Source organism: Argentina anserina, chromosome 7, assembly GCF_933775445.1.
Source record: "Argentina anserina chromosome 7, drPotAnse1.1, whole genome shotgun sequence".
NCBI classification, from domain to species: Eukaryota; Viridiplantae; Streptophyta; class Magnoliopsida; order Rosales; family Rosaceae; genus Argentina; species Argentina anserina.
In genome coordinates this window covers 5,170,658-5,191,848 of record NC_065878.1, presented here as the reverse complement: position 1 = coordinate 5,191,848, position 21,191 = coordinate 5,170,658, and the positions used below count along the sequence as shown (strand labels likewise).

General features: G+C 35.5%; 2 protein-coding genes across 4 annotated transcripts; one reads left to right on the top strand and one right to left on the bottom strand.

Moving 5' to 3' along the window:
* Positions 1–1,328: 1,328 nt before the first annotated feature.
* Positions 1,329–5,972, top strand: LOC126802208 (ethylene-responsive transcription factor WRI1). Of its 2 annotated transcripts, XM_050529795.1 has the most exons (7): positions 1,329–1,718; positions 1,821–1,903; positions 2,082–2,090; positions 2,373–2,461; positions 2,681–2,805; positions 2,896–2,972; positions 5,198–5,972. In XM_050529795.1, the coding sequence occupies exons 1-7, from the start codon at positions 1,516–1,518 to the stop codon at positions 5,809–5,811; spliced, it is 1,200 nt and encodes a 399-aa protein (XP_050385752.1). In that variant the 5' UTR covers positions 1,329–1,515; the 3' UTR covers positions 5,812–5,972. The 2 variants fall into 2 exon arrangements, with proteins under 2 accessions (XP_050385752.1, XP_050385753.1); XM_050529796.1 differs by lacking the exon at positions 2,082–2,090.
* Positions 5,973–8,511: 2,539 nt separating this feature from the next.
* LOC126802383 (uncharacterized) lies at positions 8,512–18,008 on the bottom strand. 2 transcript variants are annotated; one of them, XM_050530001.1, is made up of 15 exons: positions 17,808–18,007; positions 17,562–17,733; positions 17,369–17,448; positions 16,741–16,779; positions 15,994–16,012; positions 14,942–14,995; positions 13,188–13,315; positions 13,038–13,106; positions 12,372–12,457; positions 11,227–11,336; positions 10,954–11,004; positions 10,468–10,526; positions 10,280–10,324; positions 9,397–9,471; positions 8,512–8,945 (listed from the first exon to the last, which is right to left on the bottom strand). In XM_050530001.1, the coding sequence occupies exons 1-15, from the start codon at positions 17,931–17,933 to the stop codon at positions 8,814–8,816; spliced, it is 1,245 nt and encodes a 414-aa protein (XP_050385958.1). In that variant the 5' UTR covers positions 17,934–18,007; the 3' UTR covers positions 8,512–8,813. The 2 variants fall into 2 exon arrangements, with proteins under 2 accessions (XP_050385958.1, XP_050385959.1); XM_050530002.1 differs by lacking the exon at positions 13,038–13,106 and having other exon boundaries at positions 17,808–18,008.
* Between the last annotated feature and the right edge of the window lie 3,183 nt (positions 18,009–21,191).

The window sequence follows — 21,191 nt, the reverse complement described above, 5'->3', positions numbered from 1 at the left end:
GTGAAAGTGTTTATGGTGAGAATCTAACCTTGGTCATCCAAGGCACTCAACAACTCTTCAACCATTTCAACAGATTCAGTTTTTGTTATATTTATGCACACTTTAATATATATATATATATATATATATATAAGGAGAGAAACTCGTGATAAAAATAAAAATGCTTGTGGTGGGATTCGAACCTTGATTATCCAAGGTACTTATCAAGTTCTTAGCCATTCTAACAAGTTATGTTTTCATCATTTTAATGCACAATTTGACATATATATACATCTAAAATTCTAAATACTTTCAAATTTATGAAATATTTTTTTAATAAATAAATAAATAAATATATATATATTAAAAATAATATTTAATTAACGTGTCCACCACGTGTCCGTGTCCAAAAAAAATTTATATGCCGTGTCTACGTATCGAATCGTGTTTAATACGAACACTCGTGTCCGTGTCCGTGCTACTTAGGTGTCCACTCTTTTAAACTCATGACATATATCTTTTATCAACTCATATTTAAATAATAATTGAGCAATTAAACATATGTCATGAGTTTAAAATGGTGAATACAAGAATTATAGTCGGCAAATTTGTTCCCCCAAATTACCAATAGATTACAATTTCGGGACATAAAAGGATAAGACTTATAGATTTATGCCGTAACACACAACAATGATTAAGAAGACTTAGATTTATTTACTGTAAAAAGGAGACGACGACAGCAGCCAAAACAACAACGCACTGCCATCTGATGTGCTAGGGTTCACATGCTAGAATAAAGAGACTTGATTTTTTTTCTTCTCATAACCTAATCAATGATTAAAACTTCTAATTTCTGTGAATTAGATTAATACTCGAGATGAAATTGTGATTTATTTAACTAGTTCATCAATTCTTCAAAAAATTTAGATGGTGGATGTAGTTTTATGAGAAGCTTAATGATTGTGAAAACTCAAGTGGAATCTAGAAACTGAAGACCAAGGCAAATGCAACCAAGTATAACTGACACAGAGAAGCCTGCAGAGTGATATTGAATTTCAGTTTTGAAAACTGGGATAGAGATGTTCTCTCTCCCTCTGAAGCTCAAAGCTCAACTGCTCATAGCTTAGCAAAGGCCAGCATGGACAGTTTGTCCCCATTGGTAGCATGGCTGTGACACATGACAAGTGTAGGGCTTTTAATTAACTCTTGGTTACTTAACCCAGCTTCCAGAATTGAACCTTGGTCAAAACTAAACCCCAGTACAATCCCCATTTTACAAAATAAATTGGCTGTCCTTCCTTTCTACCCCTAGAGACTAGAGACTAGTGAGTCAGTGAGTCCCTCTTTTTGGTTAACCACTTCAGCCTACCAAAATGCCACTTCTTCTACTACTAGTACTACTATTACATGTTGTCCCTTGAGCAATCCAACCTCAACAAGAGAGAAGAAGAGACCATGCATTTATACCCATCATTTCCTCTGTCCTTTCTTTCATACTACAAGTCTGAGTAATTGAGAGTGTCTGTGTGCCCAGAAATGAAGAGGTCTCCTAGTTATTCCTGCTCTTCTTCCTCTTCTTCTTCATCATCCTCATGTGTTGGCCCTGAGATTCCAACCAACCTGAAGCAATCAGACAAACCCAAACCCAAACCCAAACGCAGTAGAAAAACCCACAACAAGTCTGCTGAGAAATGCCCAAACTCGGGTAGAAGAAGCTCAATTTACAGAGGGGTCACCAGGTACTCATTTGACAATGCTTCATTTCTCAGTTTTGTTACTGGAATTTTATTTGCATGTGTCAAAGTTTCCACCTTTATGGTCATTTGGTTCATAATTCACAGGCATAGATGGACTGGAAGGTATGAAGCTCATCTCTGGGACAAGGCTTCCTGGAATGACATTCAGAAAAAGAAAGGACGGCAAGGTAATTATGATTAAGATTGATTTTGACAGAGTAATGAGACCCAAGTTCAAGGAGATCTGTAATTTTCATTCTTTAATCTAATCTTCTTGTGAGTTTTCTGACTTGTGTTTTTATTCCTGTAAATCCCTGTCAATGCAACGTTCATATGCACTTTTGCCGCTCTTCCCTGCTTCTATAGTCTATTTGGGTGACTCTCTCTCTCTCTCTCTCTCTCTCTCTCTCTCTCTCTCTCTCTCTCTCTCTCTCTCTCTCACCACAATACATGATTTCACTCTAATATTTTCCTTGCAATCGTGATCCTTTTCTCTGTGATTTTTTCTTATTTTATTATCATGTTCTGGATCAAGAATAAACAAATATTTGAGTTTAGAAAAATAAATATTCAGATTCTGGTCAGTAAAGTAGGCTGATGTGTTGTTACCTGCCATTGACGTATTAACTCTGTTTTTTTGTTTATTTATTTATTTAGGGGCCTATGATAGTGAGGATGCTGCTGCTCATACATATGATCTTGCTGCACTTAAGTATTGGGGTCCTGGAACCATCCTCAATTTCCCGGTACAACAACTTATCCTCCGACTTCCTCTTCTTTTCGGGCATGAATCCTTTGTGGACAACGTTTTTCTCTCAAAAAGTGGTTAATGCAGTTGAATTGTCACAATAATTAGTCACCTAATCATATACATAGTGTGAGATATGGGTTGTCTACAGCTGTAATGGTTGAATTTGTGTCTTATGGACTTAACAGAAATGGTTGCTTTTATGTGTATGCTGCAGCTAGAGACATACACCAAGGAACTTGATGAAATGCAGAAGGTGTCCAAGGAAGAATACTTGGCTTCTTTGCGCCGCCGGAGTAGTGGGTTTTCTAGAGGGGTGTCAAAGTATCGCGGCGTGGCTAGGTACGAATGAATCATGATTATACCTTTAGTTTTGGGGTAGCGAGGCCTTGGATGGTTTTGTTATAGCTGCTGCAAATTTAATTTTCACAGGCATCATCATAACGGGCGATGGGAGGCACGAATTGGAAGAGTGTTTGGAAACAAGTACTTGTACCTGGGAACTTACAGTATGTGTACTTCTCCTTTCCTCTCTGTTCCTAAATTTTTCTCAGTTTCCAGATACAACATGCATATGTACCTTCACTTTTTTCCTCACATATAACAAATCGCACACATTTTCTCGGCCCATTTCTGGCTCCAAAATTATTTTTGTCCATCTTATATATTATTTGGCTTTTTCTGAAGAACAAGATGCTGCCAACTTGTGTGCTGAACTAAATGCCACTTTGAAAACTTTTTGTTCAGCCAATGCACATACGTGGCTGCCATTTTTTCATTCTAGTCCAAAACATTATATAATACATGCCAAAATGAAACTGTCTGCTGCATGAAAAACCACAGGTTTTCTAATATTTGAAATTGTTCTTGTTTCGCTTCTGCATTGGAAAATAAAACTACAGGCTCAGCCTCAAAATGGAATTTGGTAACCTATATTGGCTGTTTGGAAAACAATGTTTTTAATTCGTAACTGTAGGTTATATTAGGAAGCTGCCAAAGCAGGTTGAAACTGATAGAGTTATTAGGTGGCCAAAGCAAGAGTACTTGACTACTTGTATTTTATCCCCACAAGTAAATTCCACATGGGACAGGACCACTATAGCACCATATTTTCCTGAGTAAATCAATTAATCTATTTATTTTTTGCCAGGAAAACTATCAATTTGGATCTGAAAAAAAAAACATACAATTTTATCTCTTCCCTTTTTGTTTTACAATAATGAGGCCTAGCTGATTTTACTGATCTTGTTTTTCATCATATTTCGGGTTTAGTCATTGCTCTGATGTTGTTTTCTAGAAAAGATCTGAGTTTCAATTTTAATAGAAGTTCTGAGATTAAGATGGAGGGTAAATACATTTAAGCATAGAGCGTAGTTGGATTTGGGTTTAGGGTTTGGGCATGGCAGGGGTAGCAGGAGATGCACTAGGAGCCAACAGTTTGGTTTGACCTGATCTGGTTGGAGAGTTTGAGACTTTGAGCAGCAAAAGAGTGTGATAAGTGGGGCACGTGACACCCTCTTTTCTTGTCTATTTAGCGTCTGAAAGGCACGTGACACCCTTTACTGAGAAACAAAAGAAAAGTTGGTACTGTCATTCTTCTTCTTCAAAGAAAGAAAGACAGGATCACAGATTTGAGATTTCAGAGTAATTTGATTTGATTCATCCCCTTTGAAAAGGGATGGGCATTGGGTCTCACGTGTCCCATTGCTCTGCCTGTGCATATCTCCAAGTGAGCCATGCCTTGGGGGACTTTTGCCAGATCCAAAACAGTCCTGATCTTGGGTTAGGTTTGTTCTTCATTATTATTACTCGGAGAAAGTCCGAAGGCTAGTGACCGTCGATCACATCGCGTGGGTGACTCTCACTTGTATCTACTGTTTTAATGTTTTTCGAATGGCTGAATTGTCATCGATTAGTAGTCGTCCAAACACGTGGGTTATTGCATTGCATTTTCTTCAAGTGCAAGCAAGATTAACCCATTTTGAACTAACCCAAATTGAATTTGCTCTTCAAATTCTTGGAAAAACAATCGAAGGTTATAGAGATCATCAACAGTTGGAAGTAGCCTGTGCGCATTGACTTTACACCCTACCCCCCTTTCTCATGAAGGCACATTCTTTTGTTTGTGTCAACATATGAAATTTTTGGTGGGAAAGAAAATTGAAACAAATATTAGTTAGAAGCAACAATTCCTAAAAATTGTGGGCACTATAAGACAAGAAGAGAAAACTTTTCCTTTGTTAAGTTTCAATTCAAGATAGTCACCCTTGTCTTTTTAATTTTTAAAAAAATAAAAACTAGAGTTTGAAATCCAAGAAAATAGATATCTTATAGCATGATTTCTATACAGTCTGGGAACATAGATCCACTGCTTCAGGTTCTATGTTTCTTTCTTTTCTTTATTATTGGTGCCTTTTGGAATTTGTTATAAATATATCTGGTTAAACTTGAAAAGTCCCTCCCTCAAGGAATTAGGGCAAATGAAAGGTAATGAAAACAACAAAAGGGAAGAAAATAGAAAATGATCATGTGAAGGGTCCATCTATCCCTCCACCTAATTCCTACCTTCTACATACTGGTTAATGCAGCAAAGGGTAGGTGCTGTGGGGCAATGAGATTGTGTGTGTACATATTAATGTGATAGCTTGTATGATTTGTTTTCTCTTTAGTTAAGTTATGCACATTTCCCTTGACATAATATGTTTTAACCGTTTGTTATTCTTTGTATGAGTAGACACACAAGAAGAGGCAGCAGCAGCATATGATATGGCAGCTATAGAGTACAGGGGAACAAATGCAGTGACCAATTTTGATATCAGCAACTACATTGACAGACTCAAGAGTTTAGAACCACAAGATCCACCTGCCTCCCATGTAGCACAAGAACAAGTCCAAGTAAAACAAGAAGTACATCAATTTCAACCACAGCCACAAGAACGACAAGAGCAGCATCAACAAGAACCAAAGGTAGAACAAATATTGGTCGCCCCCAAACTTCAGTATCCACAGGTTTCGCCTTGCATAGAAAGTAGTACTACTACAATGCAGGATGTCATGGATCCTACGAACGAGCATCAGTCCCAGTTCAGTTGGAACTTTTTGGACACTCTTCTTCCCGTTCCTGACATCCCACTGGATAATAAGCCCTCAGATATACCAGACTTGTTTGAGGACTTGGGATTTGAAGAGAATTTTGACTTGATATTCGGAGGTGCAACTGATATCAATTTGAGTGGCTTTTTGGGGGACACCGCAGCTTGTGTGCCTGGAAACTTGGATGATAATGGCTCTCCTTCTCCTTGTCCATCTTCAACTACTACATCGGTTTCTTCTAACTACTCTGTATAAAGAGGCCCAATTTTGAGGCTGGATTGTTGGGGTTGTTTTATTTTGTTGTGGTTCGTTATGGAGAAAATGAGTGGGTTGGTCGAAGGGAGGGAAGGTGGATAACATATATTTTCAGAGTTTTATGTATCTTTGGTTTTGATCAGATGAATAGAAAATTTCTCTATTTTATATTTAGAAAAATTAAAATTAGATAACAAATATAAAAGGAGTTTTTACCCATAACTACAACTAAGCACCTTTAATTGCCAATGGCAAAACCTAATACTATTATACCAGACGGTCCAAATTAGAGGTAACGGCCCGTTTAAAACAAAAGCTCTATTACTCATTTACCCTTCAAAGATAAACAAATCACAAAATTGTCATTCCTTATACAATTCCCCAGTCCCCAATCTCAGTTTAATTTCCAAACCCTAGAACCAGATCGAGGCGCGGCAAGCGAAAGGCAGAGAGGCTGATTTCTGAGGTTCAGTGGCCTTGGCGAGCGGCGGAGCATAGTGGAGTATTGAGATCTAAGGTTCAATTGCCTTGGTGCGCGGTAGAGTATTGAGATCTGAAGGTGCTGTACTGAATTTCAATTGTTTTGCCTTTAAATTAATGTTGTTATTGAGACTCAGTGGCAATATATGTGCATGATTTTCATTTTCTTGGCTCATATTGTATCATTTCATGAAAAATTTGAAAGTTAATGAGGTTCAGTATCACTATTACTATGTTTAGACTGTGTCTCATTAGTGTTGTTGCGCTATTGAGCCTCAATATCATTGTTTTGATGAGCAGAGTTGTGAAAACTGTGAATTGTTTAGACTGTCTCATTTTTTGCAATTGAATATCAGTTTTGTTGCGCCTCAATATCTTAGGGAATTAGTGTCTTAGGATGTGAATCAGTGGCTTAAAGATGTGTTGTTTTGCATTGTATTTGTGTTTTTCCCTTTAAAATGATGAATTAATGTATTTATTTACGGTCATACGTGTGATAATGCTGCGATTGTAACTTATAAGTGTTAGAATCTTAAAAAGAATGAAGAACTATGCTTTGGTGAATAGTTGAGGGTGTGTAGAAAGAACAAAAGAAGAATATGGTAAAAAATGAAGTGTGGAGGAGAGAAAATTTGTACCCGAAAAGAAAAAGAAAAGGGAGGAAAAAAAAGAAAAAAGAAACAGTGGATTCGTGAAAATAAAAGGAAAAAGAAAAGTTGTGTCAATTCACTAAGTTTTGATGATACGTTGTGGCATGGGAGGAGTTGTGTAGTGAATTGAATGTCTAGCAATGTTATACTTTGACCTTTGTCCTCTTTGGTGTGAATCATGGCAGTACGGTGTTTTACATGGTTATAGAAGATGTTTCAAAAGTTCTTATCATTCGTTTCTTGACCTTGAACCTAACATGAACCCTTTTAAAATTTTCTATGGTCCTTATAGTAGACTACTTTTAATTTTTGGAGCTAACGTTTTAAGAGAGAGCATATGGTTTTGGTCCATTGGTGCAAGTAATTGATATTCTTTCGTGAAGTACTGTGATGTTTATTACTTAAAGAACATTTTTTTCATGATATATGTGAGCTATTTGAATGCCTTACAACATTTTCTCTCACATATCTATTGAAGTAGTTAAGCTTCTAAGCATGAACCTGATTTCAACTGGAAAAAGAATGAGTGCATCTTTATGAGGTAGCTTATGACTTGTTTAGGAATATGTTGAGCGTCATTGATCATTGAAGAAATGCCCTTGTGTCTTACTTGTGAATATGTGGATTACATGCTCTTATGTGCCTAATTGGAGTTCTCTATGTTGTTGAAGCTTGAAGAGTGTTTGACTTATTTGCCATGGCTAGTGTCATAGAAGTAGAGTGTCAATTGTTTGTGTCTAGTTTAGTAGAGTGGTGAGTTTTGTTGACTTTGCTAAGGGACTAGCAAAGCTTAAGTGTGGGGGAATGTGATCAACGTAATTTTGTCTATGTATTTAGAGCATTTCTACATGCATTTTGGCATGTTATATCCCTTAACTTTATCAATTGGAATTACTTTTGTGTTTTATGTAATAAAAAGGAAAGAATCGACAAAAGGAGATGAAATGAGAAGTTGAACGTGCAAGAGGAATGTGTCCAGTTTGAGCTAGGATATAATTTCCTAGTTGATTCAGGAATGCATAAGCTAACAGGAGAATGAATCTATCTCGAGTATAAAGCCCATGTTTTTAAGGCTTAATAGTCAATTTGCCACCATATGATTCACCTTAGTGCCAATTTGTTGCCCTAGGTTTTCATAATTTGCCAATCTGCTACCCAAAGTATTAATTTTGCCAATTTGCTACCCTATGTTTCTAAAATTAACTATTTTACCACCATTTAGTCATATCAATTTGTCAATATCCATAACAAGTGACTTGATTTGAAAATCTAAATAAACAAAATGGTTAATCATGAAAAATCTATAGTAAATTTTGCTTAAGGTTAGCAAATTGACAAAATTCATACTTGGAGTAGCAAATTGGCAAGCTATATAAAGCTAGAGTAGCAAATTGGTATAAATAACACCAAGTGAATCCTAAGATAGTAAATTGGCAATTATGCTTCCTTATCCTTGTAGTCCTTTGTTTAATCCACGTGTGTCAGGTTCCGTTTCTTTCCATGTACATAAAGCGTATATTGCATCTCCAACAGTGAGATTTATTAGATATATTTGGCGAAAAGTGAAATAGCTAGCTTGTAATTGAGTTCTGCTCAGCATATGCCTAATCAGATTGAACGCCTAAAGTCAGATTGACATACTTTTGGCTACTCTACTGATAAAAATCAGCATACAGTTTTCAACTTTTTCCCTTTCAACAACTGCACCTTAGATGGTAATAACTATCTGACTATCTACAAAACTAATAGAATTCATATAATATATCAGATGCCCCTGGTAGTCAGAAGCTGTTTGAATTAGTACACCAAAGTATCAAAACAATGCAAACAAAACCCATGGTGGGCCTTCTCTGCAGACCGTCTACTCCAAAGCTAGGAAACTTGGTTATGGTTTTGTAGTTTGTTCCATAGGTAAAATGCTCTTCTTATAACTGGATCAGCAGAAAATCCTTCCGCATACGCACTAATGGCAGTCAAGAGACTCATGAATTTCTCTCCATCATCCTGTAACCAAACCATGTAAATCAGCTCTCACGCATGAATTGTTTCATCATAGCAGAACATAGCAGAACATGGAAATGCACTGCATCTGTTTAACATGTACACGTTACGTAGCAGGACCAAAAAAGAGTGCCAACTTAGGATTTTGTACAGATTTTCAACAATAATAGCTTATTGGTTTCTAGAACCTCTACAAATTCAAGCATTTGAAAAAATAATAGCTAGCAGGACCCTAAATAGTGCCAAGTAGACCGTTAGTCTAGGATTCACCACTCATCCACGTACTAAGAAGCTGTAAACCCCAGATGTATTCGTCTACTAAATAATAATTAGAGTTCCACCACAACAAGCCAGAACAGTAATGTCATGTACTCAGTAAAACTTTCACGGGCTTGATGTAGGCGTATCTGAACAATCCCAAAATTCTAATTGAAAAAGATAAAAGTGCACCAACCTTGGGTTTTTTAAACGTCAAATTATCTGTATCAAATGGTACCATGTAGGGTGGAATATCAGTACGTAACAGTGCCTGTCATAATGTGGAGCAGTTAGATATTAAAACAAGATTATTAGAAGTTGTAGGGACACCAGTCCACTAGGAGATGAGTAGTAATAAATTCTTAGGACACAAATGAAGATGTAAGACACTATTCAGCCATATAAATTACCCTAAAATAGTTAATATCAGCACAACAGAACATAAAGATATTTTGACCATATTGCTTTTAGTGGTGACTTTTATGTCTTTACAACATTTATCAACAATTAAGTGCAGTTAACCAAAAAAGAATAACAAACATCAAGGGGAGAAAACAAGGGAGGAGTAAGGAAGAGTGGAAGACAATCGAGACAGTACCAAAATACCACTCACAAGAGAAGTCTCTACTTAACATTACATGTAAAGTAGCAACCAAGCAAAGCTTGAAGCTGAATGCTGGTTTACATTTAGAGCAATCTGCAAATTTAGATTTCTTAAACATGGCTTAGTTTGGCTTGATCGCTTTTTTTTCATGCAAAAAAAAAAACCTCCAAATGTTTTCTTATAGTAAATTCAGTTGAAAGTAACCTTCAAGTCAGTTGGCATGTGTGTAAAACTAAATGTCCATGTTCAGACTGATGAACTGTCGGGTGTCTTGCACATTGCTGGGTCCAATAGTTAAATATTGATAGTTTTATACAGCAGGGACACACCATCACACTTAGTCACTTACGGGCTATTTTAAAGTTTTTTTTGTTATTGTTGAATAAATAGACTGGCTATGACTTTTTTTTTAGTAGAAAACGCACAGATTTTATCAAAGAAAAATACATAAAGCTAAAATGCTCATATTATATACCAAGTTCTTGCTTAATATAGCCTGATCAGCACCTGCTACCAAGGCCTAGAACAAAAAACCAAAGGTAGCACTGTCAGTCAACCAGGAAAATTTCTGAACACTTGCACTTTCTATTACAGTATAATCTCTTACTAATTAATGGCTTTAAAGAGCAAGAAGTAATGGGTACTTCTTGCTATTGACATTACCTTTCTGATTCGTTCCTCCTCAACTTGATCTACACATTGCAATAAATTTTCCAAAGAGGCTGTCCACATCAGAAAGGTCATCTGTTAATATACGAAGCAATATGGTCCCTACATAGGACTAAGTGGGATAGAAGTAAACAAAAGACAACATATAATTAAGTGACTTACAAAAAGAAACAAAAATACACTAAGACTCTAAGAGTAAAGAGGTAGGTTATTATAAAGATTTTCCTTCTATTGGTCTGATGGAAGAAACTTAAGGGTGAAAAGATGTTTGGAACATCAAAATACTGAACATTGGAACAGTATAGATTTCAAAATTCAAGTTTCACTTTCCTTCCATACTTTTGTTGGCAATTACATTCAATAGATGAACCTTTATGAAAAACTGCATAGTACTGGAGTCATGCAAGGTTTTACTGGAGCCATCAAAGGTTCACAAATTGACAAATATATTATTTCTCAATAGTAGACACAGGGACGTACCAAATTTAGTGATGAGCTGCAGAGCATGGACATTCCCAATTCCATCAACTCCTGCATGAATGGTTCAAGTTCTAACATTAAAATATTGTCTTGATGCTGAGGATACTACAAAAATATTCCTCTGAATTGCATCTTATGCCTTGATATTCGAAAAAAAAAATGTCTAGCTATAATCATTTGTACTTCTTCAACAATATGTTTTACATTTTTTGGTCCCTTCACGTAACTAGTTCTTTTCCTTATAGCATATGTAATTTCAAGATTATAGATAACCTGGAATGTTATCACATTTATCACCAACAAGTGACATCACATCAACAAATTGAGAGGGTTGCAAGGTTCCATATTTTTTAGCAAAGTCCTCCATTCCAAATGAAACCATCCTGGGAAACCACAAAATATATCAGGAAACATAGTCATCTGATCTATCGGGCATCTGACGACAACGACATATGATAGTACAAGGGTCAAACGAAAGTCATGTCAACATTTACAATCAAAATCATTGGTCAAGATTAATTAAAAGTGGTGCTAAAAGGGTACTTGCGATGAAATTAGAAATGCAGGGCACAAATTATTTGAGGTGCAAGGCTACAGAGGTAAAATCAAATGAACCCAACATTGTTTAATTGAAATTAGTTAAATTAGATAAAATTAGAAATACAGGGCACAGATTATTGAGGGTGTAAAGCTACGGAGGTAAAATCAAATGAACCCAAAAGAATATAAAACAAGAGATGAAATCTGATGACGCAGTTCCTAACTTCTAGATTTCAGTTTCAAGAAACATTGATTTTCCTGATAAAGAAAGTGTATGAAATGCTATATATTATTATAACCCAGTGAGAGCATGAGTTGTAATAATGTTTACATCAGAACAAGTTTTGTACTAATCAAACTCTGGATTCATCGTCTTCATAAATTCTCAATTTGACAGCTTTACTTAACCACCGAGACCATACCCAAACTAACTTTTTTCTCCATCCCTATGCTTCCTTGTACTATGTTCAAATTAATTTAGCCCGTTTCATTGTACCCAAAGTAACGTACTACGTTATTGAAAGACAACCACCACATAGCCCCATCACCAGCATTAATCAGAAAACAGAAAACCAGCCAAGCAAGAGAGCTAAATTCAAGCAAACATCCTTGTACTGTTTAGATAAACAAGCACAGAGATATGTTAAGAACTTGATCCTCTTCTACAGTGGATCCACATCGTCATCTCTACCATAAAACCTTAACACACCATGAAACAAAAGCTGGGCACTGTTCCAAATGAAGCAGCCAAGAAATATGCTAAATATATTGCAAAAATATATTAAAGCACTGTAACCAAACATGCACAGAAAAACAGACGTTGAAAAAAGCTCGCAAGGAGAATGAAGTAAACATGGACAGTAAATGAGCTTACTCACTCAAAGCCACGCGGAGCAATTCGTAGAAGACGCAATGAAGGAGATAAGATCTGAAAAAAGTCTTTGTCTGGGGAGACAACCCGTACCTGTTAAAAGTAAGAGCAACTGAATTAACTCTTTCTGATTCTAACAGTCAGAAGCTGATAATTAGTTTCTATGAGTTAAAAATAATAATTAAAAATCCTATGAATATGTTATTCCAATAATTCATTATTTGCCATGGCAGCATGCATCAGTTATGACAATAGATATTTTTGAGATGATATATCCATTGCATTATCAGAACTAAAATTCAAAAATAAGTTATCTTTAGCAGACAAGTATTTTCACAACACAGCAGTAGCAGTTTGATTTAAATGTCACAGCAATCCCTAACTTGCCCTAAAGCATAGAATACCTAACAAAGGAAATCTTTAAACTCCCAAACTGAAACAGAAACTTGAAAGATATAGGAAGAAACCACTAGGCCTAGAGACTTCTGAGATCAGACCCTTTAAGCTGAAATTAATATATTTTAGAGAAATTGCTCAAGCCATATGGCTAGGTTCTCTGTTATTGATTTCCTTTGCTCAAAAGCCTAACAGGTTTAGCAATGATGTTCTCGCATAACACAGTATAAAACAACTACATTGTGAAATATCCAAATTTACAAGTTGCAAGTATAACCTTGTAACCATTATTAACACTCTTGACAGCCAATGTTCCAATCACATCATCAGCTTCCACACCTGGAACCTGCCTTTGTGTAGGCGACAATTAATCAACAGATACCAATAGGGCAACTAATCACACTAAGCTGTTATATGGAGCTATTACCTCGATCACTGAGATGGCCATGGATTTGAGAGATGCTTTCAAGTATTGAAGTCCCTGAACAATGGTGTCTGGTGTAGGGGGTCGATTGCTCTTGTATGCGGGGTATAAATTATGTCGGAAATTCATGCCTTCAATAATATAAAGATAATGCTATAAGATTATCATTCTTGAAAATTAGAAACAATACATAAAATAAATAAATAAAAGTCCAATACTGAAATTTTAAAATAGGCCAAAACTTTTATAAGAGATGCAATACGGGATACATAGAAAAATGAGACTCTAAACTGAGACAAATATTCAAGAGTAAAGCATCTACTGGGGCAAAAAACCTCAATAAAGTTCCATCATTCAATCCAATTAGTAACGTGATATAAAATATAGAATAAAACTAAAGAGAAAAGCTAAACAATATATTTTTCTTACTAAAAAAACAAAAAAAAGCAAAGAAACAAGCAAACAAACAAATAAATTACAAAGGCCAAATGTCTTTAATTCAAAATAGTTCACCATATATATAGAACCAATCACATATTCAACATTCAGTGTCCCCATATGTGAAAGGGAGAGAGGAAGCAAGATATATGTAGAGAGAGAGAGAGAGAGAGAGAGAGAGAGAGATCAGAAAGCATGTTGCATGGGCGGCAGAGGTATGCAGGTCCCATAATGTACAGGAAAAAAAACAAGACAATGCTAAGATTGCAAATGTATACATACATTAACACTACTGTGCTTTTAGTTGTAAATTTCAACTATCAAAAATGGTAAACCTTTGAACCCAAGAACCAATTAGCAACGCAACAGGTCCAAGATCATATGTTTTAGTCATGTAAGCTTATACAGACAGTAGGAACATGGCATTTTCCATTTATATTCGATGGCCATACACAACCATTTAGTGGTTGTGAGTTCACATATTAGGTTCTAATAATGTTTCAATTACATTAAAGATCGAGACAACTGTAGGTTCAGTATTTTTTATAATGGATAAACTCAACCTTTCAACAACATTGAAAACGGAGAAAATATGTGCATGGCTAGAAATGCAAAATGGACTGGACTACTTTCTAGGATTAATTATTTTCTGGGCTTCGCTATGTCAACATTTGTCTATTTTAGTTATCTGAGTTTTCTCTCATGGTTTATCTTCTAAGAAACTGAAAATGGCAGCAGCCTTCACTGGTGATCATATTTTTCTTTCCTAGGAATTGTTCCTTCCTTTCTCACTTTATTCCACTATAAACTCTGTTCCCCCCTGCTATTCTAATACTCTTCTCCTGTGTCCTATTCCTATTCAGTCAATCTCTTATCCACCCTTTCTTTTCTCTCCTCTCTTAACTCAATCTATTTCGCCTTGGTGATGCCTTGACCAGGTATTGCATTTTTTAACAGCAAAAAAAAAATACCATCATATATACTAGTCAGAATGCAAGAAGTGGAACAAACAAAAATGCCCAAGTAACCTAAAAAACATAGCATTACACAGGAATTTAAATTCGATAGGTGCTGTGGGCACTAGGAAGCAATCTGTGGCCTTACTAGGCCAAGGTAGGTTTCTGATGATCAAAATGGTTGGATCTAATTATTTGAGAAAATTCAGCAGGACAGAAATACTCTATTGTCTGCCAAAACCTTCACGAGGTTTGGCAGATATTTAATACTCATAAGCCACTGTTACTTCTTTGGCCAGACTGGTTTATTTTCTCAAGTCCAAAATGCAAACAAAGAAAAACATTAATACAAATGAAGCATACCTTTTCCTCTTACACTTTCTTTGGATGAAACACTAGTTTGACCAAATGAACCTCCTGAAAAGAGATGGTTTGTCTAATCAAAAATTGGGCTTAAGAAACAGCTACACATACCAAAGCAGCTGACAATTCATAATTAGCCAGTCACAGGGATGAAAAGTAGATTACAGTCAGGAGACTACTTAACAGCACCCACCATCTTAACACTGAACAAAGATTAACTAACAACATAGGCATACGTGATAATTAGTATATGAAATAAGCACACATAACACAATGTGATGGAAAGACAACCAATAGTGAAATATCGTCAAATTAATTAGGCTTCTATTATTCTGCATAATATTAAATCAATAGAAGGGGCGAGGTAAATATCGAATCAATAGAGGGAACAGGAAACAGGGTACTTTCAATACTCTTTTTAAAAGCTTCAGTACTCCTTCATATAGAGATTTCACACAACAGCAATGTATGAATTAATTTGAACTAATATGACTAAGTTATTCAATGAGAGAAAATATGCAAGTCACTATCCTAGAATATATAATTACACGATCTGTTTGTATGAATAATATCCAAGACATATGACACTAATAGTTGGACCAAAAATGCTGGTTTGGCATAATTCTATGAATACTGTGCACAAGTAGTGAATCACTACATGATAGAGCCAATACACAGTGAAAAATCATACATTGCACCTGATTCAAGGGATCTAACATGAATATGCTGTCTACATGGAAAACATGTTTGCAATCAAACTTTAGTATCAACGATCATTTTTACTAAATTCTAGAGGCAGTTTCTTAACCAATCCTCAAACTACCAATAAAATTTGATTCCTCTAGGATAAGCAATATCATAAAGCATTTAAGCATTAACAGAAAGAATTAAGAAATCACTATAATTAAAGTCCACTTTCTTCTTCTGTTTCTTTTTCTAGAAATGACAAAGATGAAGAGCTAAAGAGTGATAACATGTACAGCATTAAAAGTGTATCTTTCTTTATGAAAATGAAGTACAAAAGGAAGAGGTTAACAGGATTCATATCCCACCATCATGGTCAAACACCACCTGCACAAACATAAAGAAAAGAAATATATAATCAGTAGTAAAGTTAAAAAATAATTAAGGGGGAATGAGATTGGCAAATTTAAATAAGGGGACGTGAAATTGGCTTCCCCTTTTACAAAACAGAACACCCACTCCTCCATGCACATGTCCATTGGAAAATTGCTCATGGAGGGGTGTGGTTCGTAAGAGTCGGGGTCCAAATTTCAACCCCCATAAATAAACAAACAAGACCAAACAAACAGCCAAATTCGTATACCCGCTTATGACTAGAGCGCAGTTCAACCCACAAGAGCAGGAACAATAGACAAGTTGGTAAAGGATGGTAAATACAGGGACTAGTTTGTATTAATTTGCATTAGGAGGAAATTAATAAAATCACGGATTACTGGTTTAAACTTTTGTTGATTTTGGACTAACCTAACAAATAATAGGTCAAAAATTATGTCTTTTCTAAGGTCATGTTCAAGGATGAAGACTTCAGTGTGAAACACGGAAATTCTAATGTGGTTCCATTGTTCTTCTCTCTTCACTATCAATTCTGCGTAACTAGTCTCCTAACGGTTTGTGTTACCAAATTAGAATGGACCCATAATGAGAAAAGAAAAAAGGCAAGATGGCCAATTATGACTAGCAGAAAGAAACATAGTGAGTGCTATAAAATCCATCAGCGAACCAAAATGTTAAAGCTGATATAATGTCAGATACACAAAGGATGGATAAATACATACCGCCACATGGGAAGGGACAAACTTTAGCACATCAATTATCTGCAATCCAGAATAAAAATAAAAATAAAAGGCCTTAGACCATAAAATTACAGACTTATCATAAAAGTACTATATTATCCGTATGTTAAACGTAGTATGTCTAGAAAATGAAAGAAAGTTCAGTTCATGTGTATTAAAAAAGGATTTAGATACGAACTTATTCATCAAGATTGACAACTAAAAATCTACATACACAAACCAAGTTACAGTCCAAAAAAGCATTAAACCAACAAAGTGCTCTATGCAGGTGCCAGGATTACACTAATGTAATTTTATCGTAATAAAGCACTACATGGATTCTATATGCAGGGTCAAAGGACAAAATAACAACAACAAAAAAAAACAAAAAACAAAAACAAAAACAAAAACAAATATATGGAATCAGTACCCTCTGCAAGAGAAGATAACTTCTGCGAACATATACATTTGCATCAAGATAGGATAAAATCACAAAGCTGAAAACGAACAAATAGAAACACCTACTGCGGCGAGTAAGGAGTCCTATTCGGAAGCAAAATACGTGGAGCACAATTCGGAAGCACATGAAAAAAGAAGGCACGGGAAATTGTCAGTCCTAGGCATCACTTACAAGAGAAAGCGCAGTAAATATTGTGAGCACCCAATCTCCATTTCCATCGGCATGTGTCAGTTGGCCATGGTGTAACTTGGCTACTCTCATCAAAAAGACAAATACAGCCCTCATCAGTGTCAGTAGTGCAATTCGATAGCGGATAACAAATTAGGTAAGAATAACCAAGAGAGAAAGAGAAGCATAGTTTTACCGAGAAGCTTGTAGTAAGATCTATAGATGATGGATGTGCCGTCAATGAGCATTATTCTACCCTTTGAATTTGAAGTGTTTGTATCTACTGTGTTCTCTTCACGCTTCCCGGAATCAATCAGCAAATCTCCACTGTCGTGAGCAAGTCCCGAGGCCGATAGAGTAGAGTGTCCCTGATTTCAATCAAAGGAATCCACAATCAGCAAAACCCTAAAAATTCAGATGAAGAAAATTGTAGAGTAGAGACCTTTGGGGATGTTATCGGAAGGAAGTGGAGAGAAGGGCGCAAGTGATGAGCAGGTGGTGGGCGAAGGAAGCAGAAGCATCTGGAAAGGGATTGAAGGAGAAGGAGGGAAGAGAAAGAGGAGGCCATGAATTCATAGCACCATGCCAACGCTCCCAATTTGCTCTTCTATCGACTATCGCCCGCCCAATTGTATACCACACGCCGCACTTGTCACAACAATTAGTTTACTGTTTTTTTTTTCCTGAAAAAGAAATTATAACTTCACATTTGAAAATATATATTTAAGTACATCAAATACCAAATCTGACCTCAAATAGGTACAGGATGTTACTGAGCCCGTCAAATCGTATGCCATTATGAATTGAATGAAGGACAAAATTAGTTTTTTAATTGAAAACCCTTACTCTTGGACATACTAAAGTAGATCTAATATCTGTATGAACATAAAAGGCAGAGGAAAAATGAAAATGCCAACCAAAATGTGAATATATCTAAGGTCTAATGTCAATGTTAATCTTAATATTGACTCTAATGCTGATGAAGGGAATGAAAATATTCCTAAAGACAATTCCATGTGGTGCGTAATGTTTTCGAGGTAAGTTTTACTAGTTCTAGTGCATATGATTAATAATTAAGATGAGTTTTTTTATCATCAATTTTATAAATGTCATTGCTAACACACTATCTATTTAATTAATTCCCTAGTATGAACCAATGCATGAGACAACAAGTGCAAATGCAAAAGATTCAAGGAAGAGATCAAAGAATCCTACAGAGAATGTCATCAGGAAAGCACCCAAACTTGCCGCAACATTTGGAAATATTGAATTCAGCATATTAGGAACCAAAATATGGTAGAAGGGGGGGCATGAAACACCACATGTTAATGTGTCATTTGTTTTCTTTTGTTTCTGAGACATTGATTATAGCTTTTATGTAACATATAGTTTTTATTGGACTTTTGATTATGTAATAGCCCTTGAAACAATTTATTTACCATTATTTGGTCATGTATTTTGTGTTATGTACTTAATTATTATTTTTTATGATTGTGTTACCTGATCATTTTCTCTCTCATTTTTATACTTGTGATTATGCCCAGATTATATGGTTTCTTATCCCCATCATTAACAATCATTATCTTTCTATATTCTATTAGAATAGTCCATTTTTTTCAAGATTTACAAGGGTTTAAACCAAATAATTTGGAAGGAAATTTTGTAAAGTCCGTTTTACCCCTGAAAATATGTCACCTATTCCATCAACTAACGGCGTTAGTAATGTCGTGTCCTTATTATCAATCGGGCATCGAATGTGATGTGCTTAAGTTTATGTTTGCAAACATGGTGTATGAATGTTACTAGTGGCACAAATAAGTTCATGTACATGTACCATATTTCTTCCTTTTTTTTCTTTTTTGACAACTAAATCTTCATTACTATAACAGGAGGCTCCTCGGTTGGTATCAACAAATGCACCAATTTTATGAAGTTCTTTTTTTTAGAAGAATTTTATGAAGTTCCTAAATCACTCATAGTTTGTATAAAATTTACTTACATTTACAAAGAAGATCAATGAGGGCTATTACTGTAAATTAACAAGAAAATCATGGGAACCAAAGTCGCAATTGCACATGGGAGGAAAACTGATGAAGCCCATGATCGCACACAAATAGAGACTTGAGAGTTGAGATGTGGGAGCCTATAGGAGTGGAGATGGTTCCAAATCAGTACACACCCCTCTCCCCCTCTCCTAATTTGCAGTTCATACAAAGTACAAAAATAAATAGGAGCATAGCAAAATCAAAGAAAAGGGGGTAAACTGTATTACTCATGCTTCGGTAAGAGCGATTGGCTGATTGCTTAACTCCATATCACCATTGTTAGTCTTTTCCAAGTTTAGTAGGATGTTTTTACGGCGTTTATAGTTTTACCAGAGGGGTTGGCAATGGGGGCTTCGTTTAGGTACACAAAGTATGGAACTTTGTTTGTGAGAATTCCTTTGTGCTTTGGTGAATGAGGTAGAGAAGAATTTGGATTGGTAGTAAATTGGTTTTGATATTGATTTAGATACTATCGATCTTTTGTTGTTGTTGTTGTTGTTGTTGTTGTTGTCAAGAATAAAATGCATCCATACTTCATATAATCACATGACATTCTATTTATTAAGATTGGTCATTAAGTTTAATATGGTTCCAACTCGCCTCCCATATTCTTCTGGGCTTCTCTCCCTAAGTTTTCTATGTTGTTTTCTCTTCCAAGTTCCATCTAAGAAATTTAAGAGTTCTGTTACGTATTATATTATGGGTTGAGCGAAAATTGGAAATTCATTCATTTTCAAGTTATAAATGTGCAAGATCGTTCCATCTAATTTAGATACAAGTTCGAGATGAATTTATTAAAATAACAACACAATCATATCCTTAATCAATTGAAGATTTTAATTAAGTTAAACCCCAGAAAACTCCGTGCATTAGTTTGAATGTATGATTATGTATCAATTGAAAAAGGGGATAAACCAACACTGAATTGGAAAATATCAAATAATCTCCAGTAATAAAACTCAGAGTCGAAGTCTACTTCAAATTGAGGAGGTTGGGATTAGGCATAATGAATCAGTTGATTGACAATAAAACATAGAGATTAAGATCTTGCCGGAGCTACATGTCCAGCGAGCTAATGCCACCGCACATTAGCGTCACCAACCTGCCTTTTCAGGCACCTTGTTATTTCTGATGGACTCTTCCCCTCCTTGGTCACCCACAACATGTCGCCTGGTCATACCATTTTCATAAGATTTTTCTTTTCTTTTTTGAGAGTGCACTTCGAGAAGAATTATATGAGAGGGAGGAGGCAAAGTGCAAAGATGGAAGGTGGTAATGGATTTGGTGCAGACAAGAAGGTGTCAAGAAGGTTTGTAAAGTTTACTCAACCCTCAAATTCGTTAGATTTAGATCTAACAACCATAATTCATTTGTGCCAATTTTGTCCCTTAAAATCAGTCTCGCAGGTCAGCGGGACTATAGCTACATACATAAGTTTTTCTCAAAGAAAATTTGAAATCAAATGTTTCAACAATTTAAAGTAATGAAAAATCAATGGAATGATTGAATTAGACTTGTAGAATAAAATGTTTTGAATGGGTGCTAAGATTAAGGAAACTAAAATGATTAAAAATTACAAAATAGACTTGTAAAGAAAGAATTTGGGTCTAGATTGAAAAAACTTGGGTGTGGATTTAACTTCAATGAGAGGCTCTAATATTGGGTCTATCTCTAATTTTCTTTTAGAATATAGAAACTACTATTGTGTAAACACAAACATCGACATATTGATACTGGAACTAAATAATATTGCTATTGTGCTAATTCAACAATACAATACA